This window comes from Sminthopsis crassicaudata, chromosome 4 (assembly GCF_048593235.1).
Source record: "Sminthopsis crassicaudata isolate SCR6 chromosome 4, ASM4859323v1, whole genome shotgun sequence".
In the NCBI taxonomy this organism is placed as follows: domain Eukaryota; kingdom Metazoa; phylum Chordata; class Mammalia; order Dasyuromorphia; family Dasyuridae; genus Sminthopsis; species Sminthopsis crassicaudata.
Window position 1 is genome coordinate 453505946 of NC_133620.1, and position 15443 is coordinate 453521388.

General features: G+C 47.0%; 1 protein-coding gene across 1 annotated transcript; it reads right to left on the reverse strand.

Moving 5' to 3' along the window:
* Positions 1 to 14428: 14428 nt before the first annotated feature.
* Positions 14429 to 15202, reverse strand: BHLHA9 (basic helix-loop-helix family member a9). Its single transcript, XM_074265565.1, has one exon. The coding sequence runs from the start codon at positions 15200 to 15202 to the stop codon at positions 14429 to 14431; it is 774 nt and encodes a 257-aa protein (XP_074121666.1).
* Positions 15203 to 15443: the final 241 nt, after the last annotated feature.

The following is a 15443-nucleotide window of genomic DNA, read 5'->3' on the forward strand; positions in this document are numbered from 1 at the left end:
GATCTGCCAAATTAATTTCTTCCAGATATAAGGATTCCTAACTATAACTCTGAGGATCAATAGCACTCTGTATTCCCCAAGCTCAGCATCCCTGTTGAAATGATAGAGAAAGGGTTGCATTAGAAACAAAATAAGAGACTTTTGAAAGAGCTGGATATCACTTCATCTAACTTACTTATTTTATAGATAAGGACACAGTAGCCTAACGAAGGGAGGTACTTTCTCATAGATGTCATAGAGCCTTACAAACTTATTAAGCTGAAAAAAAGAAGTTTGGGGTCACAAATTGAACCCAGCTGTTTCCATCTCATGTTAAGATTTTTGTTGTTCAGTTGTTGGGCAAAGATACTGAAATGGTTTGTCATTTCCTTCTCCAGCTCATTTTTCACAAACGAGGAAACTAAGAGGGTTAAGTAAGAGTAAGTGTTCGAAGCCAGATTTGAACTCAAGAAGCTGAGCCTTTCTGCCTCCAGTTTCAGGGCTCTGTGCACTGTAGTGCCACCCAGCTACCTGCTCACCATTTAAAGGATCTCTTTACCATGCTCCCCCAGCCCAATAACCCCTCCTCAAGACATCTGTTCAGTGACAGCTCTGGAATCGGCTTGGCCAGCCCACCACATGCCATCCCCATCTCCTTTTGCCCGAAGCCTTCCCCTCCTTTGTGGCATAAGCAAAGCCCCATGCCAGCTCACTTCTCCTCCTGCGGATGGGACTCTCTGGCTGGTGAACTCAATAAAGCCCAACTTTGATATTCTGGGGTCTTGTTATTCCTACATCACTCAGCAAAACCCACTTGAAGTGTATCGGAATCAGTCATCAGTGCCTGGGTGTGCCAGGAACCAGTGTTAAAGAAAGAACCTTCACCGGAAAGAAAATGTTAGAAGACTATAAATATAAATAATTCAGAGAAGCATAGGAAGGCTGATAGGAGAGGCAGCTGTGTCATGGTGTAGAGCAGGGATTCTCAAACTACATACGGCCCGAGGGCCATATGTGGCCCGCTGAGGAAGTTTGTTCGGCCTATCGGGTTATGGCAAATGGGGTGAGGGGTGGAGATAGAGTGTGGGTTGTTTTTACTATAGTCCGGGCCTCTCACAGTCTGGGGGACAGTGAACTGGCCCCCTATTTAAAAAGTTTGAGGACCACTGGTATAGAGGGAGCTATCTTCAGTCATGAGGAACTGGGTTCAAGTTCTGACTCTGACTAGCTGCCTGACCCTTGGCAATTCCCTTAGTCTCTTACTGTCCCAGATAATTCTCTAAAGGTCTAAGCTGCCAAGCAGGTGCTGGTCAACACTGGTAGAAGGGAACTTTCTTACCTAGAGTTCCTAAGTGAAATCATGTGTCTGGTTTTTAAAAAGTGCCAGAAAGAAAATGGCATAAGAAATGATGACTACAAGCAACTTAGAGGGAAGACTTGTTTACCTTGATGGAGAGTAGAAAAAGTAGGGCCCAAACAACCATGTAAACAGAAGGTTCAGCATGCAACAAGGCTACTAGACAGCATGCAACAATGCAAATAAAGTCAATGTGGAGGATCACCAAGCTCCAGTCAAGTGTAACTGTCCATGGTAACTGACCTATGATAAAAAAAAAACATACACATTTTTCTACCTTACAAAATTCAGTTGCAAAGCAATTTGTTCATATGCTTTGACCACTTCTGCATCGGGAAATGGCTCCTAGTTTTATATATTTATGTTGGTTCCCTATATATTATGTACATTAGAGATCGTTGATACAATTCTGGAGAATGTACTTTGTAAAGAAAAATAGAAAGCTAAGTGGAACACTGGGTTAAGCACCTGGTCTGGAGTTCAAATATGGCCTCCAATACTTTCTAGTTGTGTGACCCTGGGCAAGTCACAACAACTGCCTCCATTTCTTAACTGTAAAATGAGGGCATCAATAGCATTTACTTCAAAGGATTATTTTATGGATCAAATGAGACAATGTTTGTAATTATCATTATTATCATCTTTTTTTTTTCCTGAGGCAATTGTTGTTAAGTAACTTGCCCAGGGTCACACAGCTAGGAAGTGTTAAGTGTCTGAGGTCAGATTTGAATGCAGATCCTTCAGGGCTGGTGCTCTATCTAACGCATCATCTAGTTGCCCCATATTTGTAATTATTTACAAATAATTGTCTTACCTTAGCACACTGTCTGACATATAAGAAGTACTACATAAAGGCTATCTATTATTATTAATAATATATTATATTTATATTGCAATTATATTAGTTATTATTATTAATAATAAAATAATTTGTTTCTGTGTTTGCAAAAAACATCCCTTTCGTCGAAAAATATTTATTCATATTTTTGAAACAAGAAGAAAAAGAACAAAGGGAAGAAAGGAAGGAAGAAGGAAAGGAAGGGAGGAAGAAGGAAAGGAAGGAAGGAAGAAGGAAAGGAAGGAGGAAGGAAGGAGGAAAGGAAAAAAGGAAGGAAAAAGATAAAAGAAATAAGGAAGAAAAGAAGAGAGAAGAAAAGAAGGAAAAAGGAGAGAAAAAGAAAGAAAGAGAGGGAGGGAAGAAGGAAGAAAATGGTGCTGGAATAAGCATGAACCTGTATCTAAAAATGTGCCTCTGAGCAAAGGGAGGCGCCTGAGCAGCTGGTTTGGGCTAATGAGGCAGCAGAAGGTAGGAGAAGCTCAAGCCCAAAGGTGGCCTCTCTGGAGCAGAAGGATGCATGCTTCTCCTCTCTAGTTAGTGGTGACTTAGCATCTTTTTCGAGAACTGGAGCAGTTGGGACTCCGGGACTGGAGGTGGAGGAAGGCAGGTGGCTCTGGGTTAAAGGCTGCCATTTTTAGTCTTCTTGAAAAACCTCTTTGACTGGCTTACGACCCACAAGGGAGGGAGAACTTTCCCCTTGAGGGCTTCTATCCGGCTCCAGACCCTTTCTGGAGCTAACATGACCCGCTTGCTCTCCAGCCTGCCTGCCAGCACCAAAATAGTACGCTGTTTACTGCTCCGTCTGGGAGCCTTTACCAGATCACCTGCCAGGTAGGAAAAGAGCAGATTCTCTTTCTCCAAATGGAACAAAAGATCCCGGGAAGCAGATGGCCCAAGATGGCGCCCTCCGAAGCTTCCAGCTAGGTGGGGATCCAGGGCTGGACGGTCCAGGGGGATGCTGGGCAGCAGAAATCAAAGAACCTACAAGGCTTTTATAAAGTACCAGGATCGCTGGCCTGAGAGGCCCGGAGTCAGTCCCAAACACTCCTCACCAAAGCTCCTTAGTTTTTCCTCCTTTCCTCCTCCTGAACAAAAGGTGCAGGAAAAGGGAAGTGAGAGGAATACAAGAGCGCCCCGCCCCCCAAGTTAGAAAGTAGTTCGGGATTCAAGTCTTGTGTCTGATGTTTCCTACACTTAACCACACCGTGCCTCAGTTTCCCCATTTGTAAAACCAGGGGTTTGTATTGAATGGCTCCTCTGAGTCTCCCCCTCCTCCCACCTCACCCCCCCCGCCCCCCCCCCCCCCCCCCCCCCGTCTTCAGTTTCTTCCTGCCTAAGAAAGAGTCGGGGGTGGAGATTGTTCTAGTTTTTATTTTTCCAGACCTGCAGTCCTGGTCTCCTGGGGCTATGTTAATGTGCTTCTAAATATGTAAACCCTTAAGAGGCCGATTCCGGGAGCCCCGGGACACCTGGGCCGCTGCGCGGGCGGCAATGCGGCTCCGGGAGAGCGGGAGATCGATGCTCAGGACGGAGGGCCGCCGCGGAGGCGGGGGGGCACCCGGGAGGAGCTGGCCCGAGAGCCAAGGACGCGGCTCCCGGAGCCTTTCGGGCTGTCACTAACAAGCTCCGGCAGCGACAATAAGCGGCCGCGTCCTGGGCTGGAACGGGCCGTTCAAGTCGCGAGGCGCAGAGGGAACTCCGGGGCCCAGGACAGATACACAGCCAGGGTTGCTCCTCCTGACCCTCCTGCGGACGCTGGGAGGGAGCGCGGTGCGGGGCACCCCCTAGTGGAGCTTGTGGGAATACAAGACACCAGAGGGGAGGGAGGAGAAGGGAGGGAGAGAACCCCGGGGCCTGACACAGGCCACCCCTACCCCGCCCCCACCGCACCCACGTGCAGAAAGACAGACAGAGTCTCTCCCTTTGACTCAACACCTTTCGGGAGCCGGCGTGTTGCTAGGGGAAGGGCATTGATTTGTGTTGCTAGGGAAAGGGCATTGATTTGTGTTGCTAGGGAAAGGGCATTGATGTGGGAGGGCCAGGTACCCGACTCAGGGCCGAGGTGTGTGAGACTCTGGGCCAGTCATTGCTCTCTGCACTACCCGCCGCCTGGGGCTTGAGAAGGACTTCTTATGGATGACTTGATCTGCACGTAGGGATTACTTGCGGCTCCCTCACAGGGGCCCCTCTAGGTACATATAACTGTGTGATTTTGATCAAATCAAGGCGCTTCCCTGGGCCGCACGTTTTGTGTGCTAGAGAGGTTCCATCTAGTTCCGTTAGGCAGGGCCAGAGACTCCGAGTCTTACACGAACCCGAAGCAGTCTCCTCTTCCCTTTACTTGTCTGTGCGTGGCTCTTCCTGATGTCTGTGCGTCCCTAACCACAGGGTCCCACCGTTTCTCCTCGAGCCTCCCCCTGTAACTGAGAGAGGGATCCTCCGTCTTTGCCGGGCCCTGACTACACCAGAAAGTGGCGGCTGGGTCGGGGACAGGAGAGGAGTGGAGCACGCGCCAGACCCTTCTCCCACGTGGGCCTCCTCCAGAGAAGAACGGAGCCACTTCCAGCAATAAAGTACTGCGGGGACAGAGGCGCGTTCAGAAATCGGGAGAAGCAGATTTGGAGAAATGACCTGAAGTCGTCTAGAACTTGGAAACTCTTGGTGTGGGTAGGGGTCTCAGTTGCCTCTTACTAATGAGAGAGAGAGAGAGAGAGAGAGAGAGAGAGAGAGAGAGAGAGAGAGAGAGAGAGAGAGAGAGAGAGAGAGAGAGAGAGAGAGAGAGAGAGATATGAGCCGTTTCTGAAGTCTCTCTTCAGAGGTTTGGTTTTCATAGGAGAGGCAAGAGTCATATTCAAACTGTATAGAAAAAGCCCCTAGTGAGTACAATTGAAGTCGAAGATCACTGAATCCTCAAATGTAATGGAGTCAGGGTGGGCACAAGGAGGTTGTAAAATACCATCTGTGAGCAGGGTGTCAGAGCAACCTCTGCGGGGGGGGGGGGGAGTAAATAAGTCATATATTGAGAGGAGAAGATAGGATGGAAGCAAGGAAGGGAGGGAGGAAGGAAGGGAGGGAGGGAGGGAAGACAGAAAGATCAAAAGGAATGAAGGAAGGAAGAAAGGAAAAGAAAAAGAAAAAAGAAAGAAAGAGAAGGAAAGGAAAGAAGGAAGGAGGGAGGGAAAGAGGGAGTGAAGCAGGGAGGAGGGAAAGGGAGAGAGAGAGAGAAGAAGGGGGAAAAGGGGGCAAGAAAGAGGAAGAAAGGAAGAAAGGAAAAGAAAGTAACCTATTATAATCTAACTTCTAATCAATTCAACAGATATTTGCTAGGTAACAACTATATTCAAAGCACTGTGATGGGCACTGGAGGAAATGCAAAGATAAAAAAGCATCTCTTGCCCTCCCCGGGGAGGTGTTATAACACAAACAGATAAATAAATGGAAGCTAATCTGATAATCCAGAGCGCCAACAACTAGCAGAAGCAGGAAAGGCCTCCCTCCCACAGGATGTGCCTAGAGGTGAGCCTTGAAGGATTCTAGGGAGAGGAGATGAGGGAAAGCATTCCAGGTGATGGGTGGTGGGGGCCCTTGCAAAGTCAGCCAAATCTGAGGAACAGCAGGTGGGTCAGTTTGCTTGGAGCATAGAGTGGATGAGGAAAAGTAATATGAAATAAGGTGAAGAGATACTGGAGACAAATGAAGAGCTTTGCTTTACATGCTAAACTGAGAAGTTTGGATTTTGTCCTGGAAGTAATAGGGAGTGTTGGAAGGTTCTTGAAGAGAGGAGTAGCATGATCAGAGTTATGCTTTAGGAAACTTTAGGTAGCTAGGTGAGGGAAGAACCTCAAGCAGGGAGACCAGCTAAGGGTGGTGCACTAAGGTGGCCATGTTGGTTGTTGTCTTTCTTGCTTGAAGACCAAAATGGCAGCACCATGTTGGGATCAAGGTAGAAGACGCTAAGATGGACATGTAAACAGAGAGAAAAGAGAAGGGGGAGGGTCAGAGATGCTAGGGAATAATGTCTCCTTTCATGGAAGAAGTAGCTTTGGTGTCCATCTGATTTGTAAGCACACATTTAATTTCCCAAATAACTTTAGTTCAAGTAACTGCACACTAACTTCCTAGCCCCTTGGATGAACCACTTTGTAAAATAGTGAGTCTCCTGTCCTGAGAAGTGGCTGGGCTCTGGACAGGGCTTGATCTAGACAACACCTGAGATCCCTTCCAACTCTAAGCCTTTATTCTATTCCGTTCCCAACTCAAAAGGCTGGCAGACTGGCCGAATGCTCAAGAACTGCAAGACTAGTTTCACGGAGTAAATGAGATTTAGTCATCCTTCCAAGAGCTCATTAAAAGCACTAAATCTTTTGGCTGAGAATTAATTTGGATTCAATTAAACAGTTTTAAAAGCACTTACTAAACTCCAGCTCTGTGCCAGGCATAGAGTTACAAAGATTAAAAACAATGATCCCCGGAGCAGAGGGATTAAGAAGCAGTCACCCAGTTGAATTTTCCCAACATTTCCCTCCAAATAATTTTAAAATAAAATTTCAAATCACATTTTTGGAGTGAAAGCACCAGTTAAAGAAATTTTTTCTGACCTAAGAAGACTTAGGAGATAGACGGGAGACACTGGGACACAGGGGTGTCCAGAGGACCTCCATGTATGATAGCCACAGCAGCAGCTTCAGGAGCTCTCAGAGAATGAGACAACTGGTCAGAAAGAGATTACAGGGGACTAGGTGCATTTGTCATCAATTGGCAACTCCATTGCCCATAAGCAGTAAGTGAAGAAAAAGGCAGGGAAAAATAAACAACAACAAAAAAAGAATTTGACCATAAAAAGAATACCAAGAGAAACTCAGAAGACACTTGTAAAAACAGCTACAACCAAAGCCTCAAAGAAAAATGTTAATTTGACCCAAGTTCATGAATCTCAGGTTAAGAACCTTTGAGGTGGACCTCAGAGATCATTTAGGTCATCTTCTTTTTTTTATTTTTTTATTTTTTTTATTCATTTTTCCAAATTATCCCCTCCCTCCCTCCACTCCCTCCCCCTGATGGCAGGTAATCCCATACATTTTACATGTGTTACAATATAACCTAGATACAATATATGTGTGTAAATACCATTTTCTTGTTGCACATTAATTATTAGCTTCTGAAGGTATAAGTAACCTGGGTACATAGACAGTAGTGCTATAGGTCATCTTCTTTATTTTATAGATGAGGAAACTGAGGCCCAGAAAGGTTGGGATGAATTGATATGTCTACAGTCACACAAGTAGTAAATGACAAAATGGGATTCAAACTCAGGCCCTGAGATTCCAGTGTCCTTATATTGGACTCATTTTGCATCCTGAGTGTCTAGCACAATTCCAGGCCTGTAATAACTGCTAAATACATGATTAAATGTCATGGCAGCACCTAGCCATCGTAATAGAAGGAGATGGAAAGTTATCAGGACTGTGCTAATGCGCCATATCCTACTAGCAAGCTAAATGTCCAGTGTGAGCATTTGCACCTAAGCGTGAGCAAATGTTACAAACAGGGGCTAGATTTATAGTTTTATCAATATCTGGAGTTAAGAAAGCGACGGAGAAAAAGTCAATGATGCAGAGTTAATGTAAAAGCTTCCCCTGCCGGTTGTTAAACCTTTACCAACACATCCCTAAGTAGAGTAGCCGGGCAGCCAAGAAGTTGTAAAACCAGGTGCTGGAGAAATTTTGCCCTGGTCCAAAGGATTGTGGGGAAGAATGAGAGAAAATAGAAAAGCTAAATAATAACAGGGTGGGGTGGACAAAATGGAGGACAGACCCCAGAACAGCATTCTTTGGGGAAGGTGCTGAGGGGCCTTTGAGCCTCTCCTCGCTGACCTGCCACGTGTACCAGTTTCAGCAAAATGGAAACAGGATGGGATGAGTCCATTTCTTCTCCACATCCTTGCCTTGCCCTTCCCCAGGCTTCCAAACCCTAAAGGGCACGAATCTCGCCTTAGTATAGTCAAAGTATCATCTCGAAGCCCAGCATGGAACTGGAGCGCTAAGCTCCAAGTTTAGAAGTCATCAATCCCCTCGTCCAGGGCTCTTGGGTATCTCGGGCTCTTCTGGCACCCTGCTGAGGCTTCCGGACCCTTTTCAGAGAAAAGCTTTTACTTTTGTAATCTTCATTCGTACCTGAAGACAACACTAGACTTCAATTAATAAGTTAGTCAAAAGAAGCATGTTACTATGTTTCTATCCAAGGCCGTGGATCTCCCAGCTCCTGATCTAGCTCAACTTCTTCATTTTACAGAGGAGCAAAATGAGTCTCAGAGGGGTTAGGTGAGGGGGGGGTCACCTGCCCGGAGAGAGGCAGAAGCCAAAGCCAGAGGCTGAGGCTGGCCCCTCGGCTTCTAAGCCACCACATGGCTGCTGCCTCCTAGGGAGAGCTGATACACTTTCCATTTCCCCGTAGGAAGCACTAAGAAATGTCCCATGTGCGGAGAAGCATTGATGTATGGAAAGTTTCCTCAACAGGCTGGAATTTATGGCTGAAAAATCTCTGCTGCCCCGGAGTCCAGTCCTAGAAGAACTCCTGGACACCTTTGGAGTCTCCTCCTGAATAGGAACAATTGCTACAGTCATTCCAGCAGCCCTGTCTGTCACTGTTGTCTCTACTTCCTTCTCTCTCTCTCTCTCTCTCTCTCTCTCTCTCTCTCTCTCTCTCTCTCTCTCTCTCTCTCTCTGCTCTCTCTCTCTCTCTGTTTTTGTCTGTCTTTGCCTCGGTCTCTGGTTCTGCCTCTCTGTGTGTCTGTCTTTCTGTGTCTCTTCCTCTTCCTCCCTCCCTTTCTCTTTTCCTCTCTTTTCCCTTTCTTTCTTTCTCTTTCTCTCTTCTCTCCCCTCCCTTCTCTTTCCCTCTCTCTTTTCCCTCTCCTTTCTCTCTTCCCTTCTCTCTCCCTGTCTTTCTTTCTCTTTCTCTTCCTTCTCTTCCCCTCTCTCCCTCTCTTTCTCTTTCTCTTCCTTCTCTGTCTCTCTCTCCCTCTCTGTTTCTGTCTCTCTCTCTCTCTCCCTCTCTGTCTGTCTGTCTCTTGTCTGTCTTTCAGCTTCTCTCTGTCTCCTCCCTTCTCTCTCCCTCTCTTTCACTCTCACTTTCCATTTCTCTTTGTAGTTCAGTCTCTATCTCAACCTTTCTCTATCTCTATTCTATTTTATGTCTACTTTGTCCCTCTTTTGTTTTTTCCACATCTAATGCTACTTCTCTCTCTCTCTCTCTCTCTCTCTCTCTCTCTCTCTCTCTCTCTCTCTCTCTCTCTTTTCTGTCCCTCTCTCTCTGTGTGTAACAGTCTCTTTGTCTCTCTCTCTCTCTCTCTCTCTCTCTCTCTCTCTCTCTCTCTCTCTCTCTCTCTCTCTCTCTCTCTCTGTTTTTGTCTGTCTTTGCCTCGGTCTCTGGTTCTGCCTCTCTGTGTGTCTGTCTTTCTGTGTCTCTTCCTCTTCCTCCCTCCCTTTCTCTTTTCTCTCTTTTCCCTTTCTTTCTTTCTCTTTCTCTCTTCTCTCCCCTCCCTTCTCTTTCCCTCTCTCTTTTCCCTCTCCTTTCTCTCTTCCCTTCTCTCTCCCTGTCTTTCTTTCTCTTTCTCTTCCTTCTCTTCCCTCTCTCCCTCTCTTTCTCTTTCTCTTCCTTCTCTGTCTCTCTCTCCCTCTCTGTTTCTGTCTCTCTCTCTCTCTCCCTCTCTGTCTGTCTGTCTCTTGTCTGTCTTTCAGCTTCTCTCTGTCTCCTCCCTTCTCTCTCCCTCTCTTTCACTCTCACTTTCCATTTCTCTTTGTAGTTCAGTCTCTATCTCAACCTTTCTCTATCTCTATTCTATTTTATGTCTACTTTGTCCCTCTTTTTGTTTTTTCCACATCTAATGCTACTTCTCTCTCTCTCTCTCTCTCTCTCTCTCTCTCTCTCTCTCTCTCTCTCTCTCTCTCTCTCTCTCTTTTCTGTCCCTCTCTCTCTGTGTGTAACAGTCTCTTTGTCTCTCTCTCTCTCTCTCTCTCTCTCTCTCTCTCTCTCTCTCTCTCTCTCTCTCTCTCTCTCTCTCTCTCTCTCCCCTGCTCCCCTGGGGCAGACCGAACAGATTCACCCCTTTCCTGGCTCCCTTTACCTCCAAGCTGCCATGATTCAATGGAACCCTCTTTGGGAATTGTCTTCTCAGCCAATTACTCTGTGATGAATATTGGTCTTTTCAGAGTAGGATTGTTTGTTAGGAACAACCAAAAGGCCAACACAAGTCCCAGAAGACCTGGAGAGGGGCAGGGGCAGGTCAAGTTCAGGAGTCTAGAATGTACATGGGGGAAGGGTGGTGATGAGCTAGGAATGGGGCAGCTAGTAGGCAGAAATACACTGAGAAGGCAACAAAGTCCAGGGGACAGCGCCCTGGATTCACAGCCAAGAAGATCTAAGTTCAAGTCTCATATCTGACAGGGATCCCTGGACAAGACCCTTCTTGTCTCTAAATAAGTTTCCCTGACTGTAAAATAGATGGTAAAGTATCAGAAAGCTCAGCAGCCAAGTGGAATTGAGGGAAGAGAATCCTGAACTAGATTCAGGAAGACCTGAATTCAAATTCTGCCTTAGACACATATTATCTGTGTGTGGGTGGGCAAGCCACTTATTCCCTCTCAACCTCAGTTTCCTCATCTGTTAAATGAAGATAAGAATAGCCCCTGCCTTTTGGGATAATCAAAGGTGATCCTGTTTGTGAAGGACTTCATGATCTTTAATGTCATTTATCATTATCATATATATACTTGGATGCATAAGATGCAGTGACTTAGTGGAGGAAGGCCATCCTCAGAGTCAAGGAAGAGCTGGAGTCAGATCCTGATTCTGCTACACAGAGGATTAGCTTGTGACACAAACAAGTTACTTGACCTCTCAGTGTTTCAGGCAACACTTTTTAAGACACTAAAATTGGAGGTGAGCTGTCAAATAGTACCAGCGAAGGTCATTTCCACACTGGGAGTTCCCCATACCTATGAAATTTCAGGTCTATTTGCCCCTCATTTCCCCAATGAAACATATTCAGTTAATGCATACATAAACCCATGTGTTCATAGGCACACAAATACACAGGTAGGGAGACATTCACACTGTCCTCACCTACAGATGCACAAGCATAATCACACACAGACACACACAACCAATAAATAAACAGCCTCCTGCCTGAGTTCGTTCAGCCTTGAGTCAGACCCTCTCAGCCTCAGTTTCCCTATTTGTAAAATGAGAATAATTGTGACACTTACCTTCTAGGGTTGTTGGAAAAGTGAAATAAGGGATTTAATGTGGTCACTAAATAAATGTGAGCTTTGATCATGGAGATGACCATCCCTTTTAACTCCTGATCTCTGTTTCAGGAACTCGGTAAACACCCAGCCTAGTCTTCTGCCCCCAGCCCACGGGACCCCGACTCCACCCTCCCTGATAACTGTACCTTCCCCTTCCCCACTTAATAGTATTTTATTTTTTCCAATTATATCTAAAGATAGTTTTCAACTTCCACTTTTATAAAATTTTGAGTTCCAATGTTTTCCCCAGGACATGTGTTCTCCTGGTCTGGGCTACGTATCCTGCTGAGACGAGCCTGCATGCATGTCAGGCAAGAAAGGTGGGAGACGTTGTGAGGGGGCCCTCCATTCTGGTCCCATCTGTGCTCCTGACTTTCTCTAAGTCACCAAGTCACTTGTCCAGAGATCATCTTCTCAGGGCTGTGAAGTCAGAAGCCCCAGCAAAGCCATAGGGAGGAGGGTTTGTCTGAGAAGGAAGGCACATGGCCAATAGTGTATACGTTACGAGAGAAGTACTTTAGATGAATGCTGTATAGATGAATGTTGTATTGATCATTAGACTTGGAATTAGGAAGACCTAGTTCAGTTCTATCTCAGACATTAATTAGCTGTATGACCCTGAGCAAGTCACTTAACCCCATCTCAATTTTCTCATCTGCAAAATAAGATGGTTCGATCCAAGGACATCTAAGGGCCTTTCTAGCACTGATCCTATGAATTAAAGTTAATGGGCTAGGGACAGCTAGGTGGTGCAGTGGATAGAGCAGCAGCCCTGAAGTCAGGAGGACCTGAGTTCAAATGTCACCTCACATAACACTTCCTAGCTGTGTGACCCTGGACAGTCACTTAACCCAAATTGCCCCAGCAAAATAAATAAAAAAGCAAAATTAATGGGCTTTCTTACCTACCAGTTTTCCCAGAAGTTTCTCAAACAGAGGCTGGGAAGAAAGATTCCTAGGAGATAGAACATTTCCTGTTCTTCAAAGAGTAACATGTTCTCCTCTTTCTCAGTCAGTCTCCATGCTTGGTTCCCAGCATCCCTGCACTTTCCTAATCTGCTACTTCAGGACCACACAACTGTAGGCCATCACTTGACATTTTTCAAGAGCCCCAAACCAGCTTGTAACCCCCTCCTCCCCGATCTGTTTCCTGAGATGCCAAAGAAAGCCCAGAAGAAAGCAGAATTTATGCCTGGATCAAACAGCCCACGTGGCATCTTGATGGATCTGTTAAAGTTCCCACCTCTGATTCAATCCACTTCTCTCCCCCCAATCCATCCATCTTTCCATGCACACACTCTCCACCCTCCATGTTGTCCCAGCTAACCCCAGAGCTCAAATCCACTCCCTATTCCCATGCTCCTTTTTTCCCTAGACATCAGAACTCTCACCCTTGTTATGCTGTCAGAGCACTGGGTCCAGATAACAGCTCTGCCCCTTACGAACCCTTTGACTTTGGGCACATCACCTCAGTTTCTTCCTCTGTAAAATTAAGGGATTGGACTAGGAAGTCCCTTCCTAAATCTATGATCCTAAGATTTAAACACACTTTATAGCGCCAAGGAAGACCCTCCCCCTACCTTTCTTTTTTGAAGTTTATTTTTAATACTTTGTTTTATGAATTTTGTTGGGAGAGAAAAACCAAAACAAAAGGGAAAAACCATGGCAGAGAGGAAAAAAAAAACAGAAAAAACAAGCGAACCTGGCATGAGTTGCCCTCCTCCCTCTGCCTTTCAGCCTGCCTCTGGGTCTCCTTAGCTCTCTTCCCATTTCCCATTTAGAGAAGACCATGGACCTCACTCAGCTGCCATTGGAGCGTAGAAGTAAAAAGAGCCCAGTCCCGGGACTGCTGGGCTCTGCTATGGACTGCTGTGAATTTGACCCTGGTTTCTAAGTCCCTTCCTTCTCTGGTTCTTTGCTTTCCCATTGGTCAAACCAGAGTTAGACATCTTGATTTCCAAGATCTTTGTCAACTTAAGCATACTATAACCTATCTCTCCCCTCCCTCCTTCCTTCCTTTCTAGGACCCATTTCCCAGCCCTGTTCTATTTCTACCTTCAAGGATGCAGACAGAAGCTCTGAGCTGGCTAGGCTGTGAAGCAGGGAGAGGTCATAGGGTGGAATGAATACTGCATTCAGACCAGGGTTCAAATCTCACCATCATTTATTAACAGTGTATCAATTCCCTCATCTGTAAAATGGGGGTTTTGGACCAGATGATCTCTGAGAGCTCCTCCAGCTTCAGATCTCTGTTCCTCTTACTTACGGGTGACAGGAATGATCAGTGATCTTCTAGCTACTCTTCTGGTTTCCCCCCACCTTTACAAAGCTCAGGAGCCCTTGTCCCCAAAGTGAGGAGAAAGAATGTCAGAGAATGACCCCGCTCCTCCCCCTATGGCTTCCTCCCCTCCCCCATACACAATGGTTGGAATCACACAGATCACTCCTGGAACTCAGTTACTCTCACATATCCAGATACATCCACACAAACATGTCTCACTTGTCCAAAACGTCCCGGAGGGTCCTGGAAGCCCAGAGGATAATTAGGATCTAACGCAGGGAGCCCAGAAATAAAAACACCGGACTTGTAATGAGGCTTAAAAGAGTCTAAACATCCAAGAAATATGCAAGACAGAGCCCTGCTTACTGACAGTCATATGCTGCAGTTCCCCAAGACTTAGGGGAGCAGCCCCAACCACAAGAGTCCCTGTAGCTCTACCCCCTGAGTCTTACTCACAGTCACTGGGTCTGCATTTAGTCCCCTCTCCCACCCTTCCAGGAGGGATTCACTTCCCCCACCAGGGTCATAGCGTCTCTCTCCCTTCCAATGCCGTCTCGTTGGATGCTCCCAGAGCGGGCAGATTTGTCCCCAGCGCTTGGTGGCTCTATTCTTATTTGAGTTGCTGAAAAAGCATCCCCCTGACTTCCAAAGAAGAGCGAGCGGTCCGATTCAGTGCATGGGCAGAGACTGCTGGTAACCCGGCCCCGGTCCTCGGAGGTACCCAAGCTGCCAGGGAATTGTTCTCGGAGAGGGAGCACAGAGATTGTCCATAAATTTGGGGTAGCAAGGCGGCTGTTCCCCAAGAGGACAGCTCCCACTGGAGTGGAACGCAGGATTGGGTGGGATGAAGTCCTCCTTCTGACTGTCCATCTGGGAGGAAAACTCAGGAGAATACTTCAAGTAGAGAGGAGAAGGAGGGTGCGGTTGGAAGGGAAGAACAGCTTCTCCGTAGCTGTAGTCCAAGGGCATCTGGAAGGGTTGTGGGGGACCCTCCCAGCTAGCTTCCTCCTCCCGGATTCTGCCATAATGGGTCTGACATTCCTGGTGGCTGCAGGGCCATCGGGCAGCAGAGCCGGAGCGCAGGAACATGGACAGGGAGGTGATCCGGTGGATGGCTCTCCTGAGGGTAGCGATCTTGGACAGCCGTTTGCCACTGAGATCATGCTTGAGTGCCAGCCGGAGGGCATTGAAGGCTTGGTTATAGTCGAGGATCCTCTTGCGCTCTCTAACGTTGGCAGCGATCCTCCTGGCCTTCGATCTCACCGGTCGGCTGGTCTTCCGCACTCTGAGTCCTTCAATGTCGCCTGAGCGTTGGGAGGGCCCGCTGGCCTTCAGCTGCCCAAAATCCCCCCTGGCATCCCAGAAAACACCTTCCATTTCCTCTTCAGAGCTCTCGGACTCCTTCAGGCTCCGGTGGCCCATTCTCGTCCCTGTCCTGGGCATGGTCTGGCTGGTTCCCCTCCCTCGTTCTCCTGGAAGGGTGAGTGACAGAGCTCTCCTTCCCTGGACTCTGGCTGGCTGGACACTCCTCCCTCCTAGTCAGTCTCTCCTGGGCTGAGCTTTATTACGCCACGTGGCTGCCCTCCCCATCCATCTCCCTCTTGGTTGGCTTTATTACCTGGCCCCAGGTAAGAACACAGAAGAAGCATGCAGAGTCTTGTAATGGCCAGACCAGACCAGACCA

Coding starts and splice junctions, on each gene's coding strand:
- BHLHA9 (XM_074265565.1), bottom strand. CDS start 15,202: ATGCCCAGGACAGGGACGAGAATGGGCCACCGGAGCCTGAAGGAGTCC.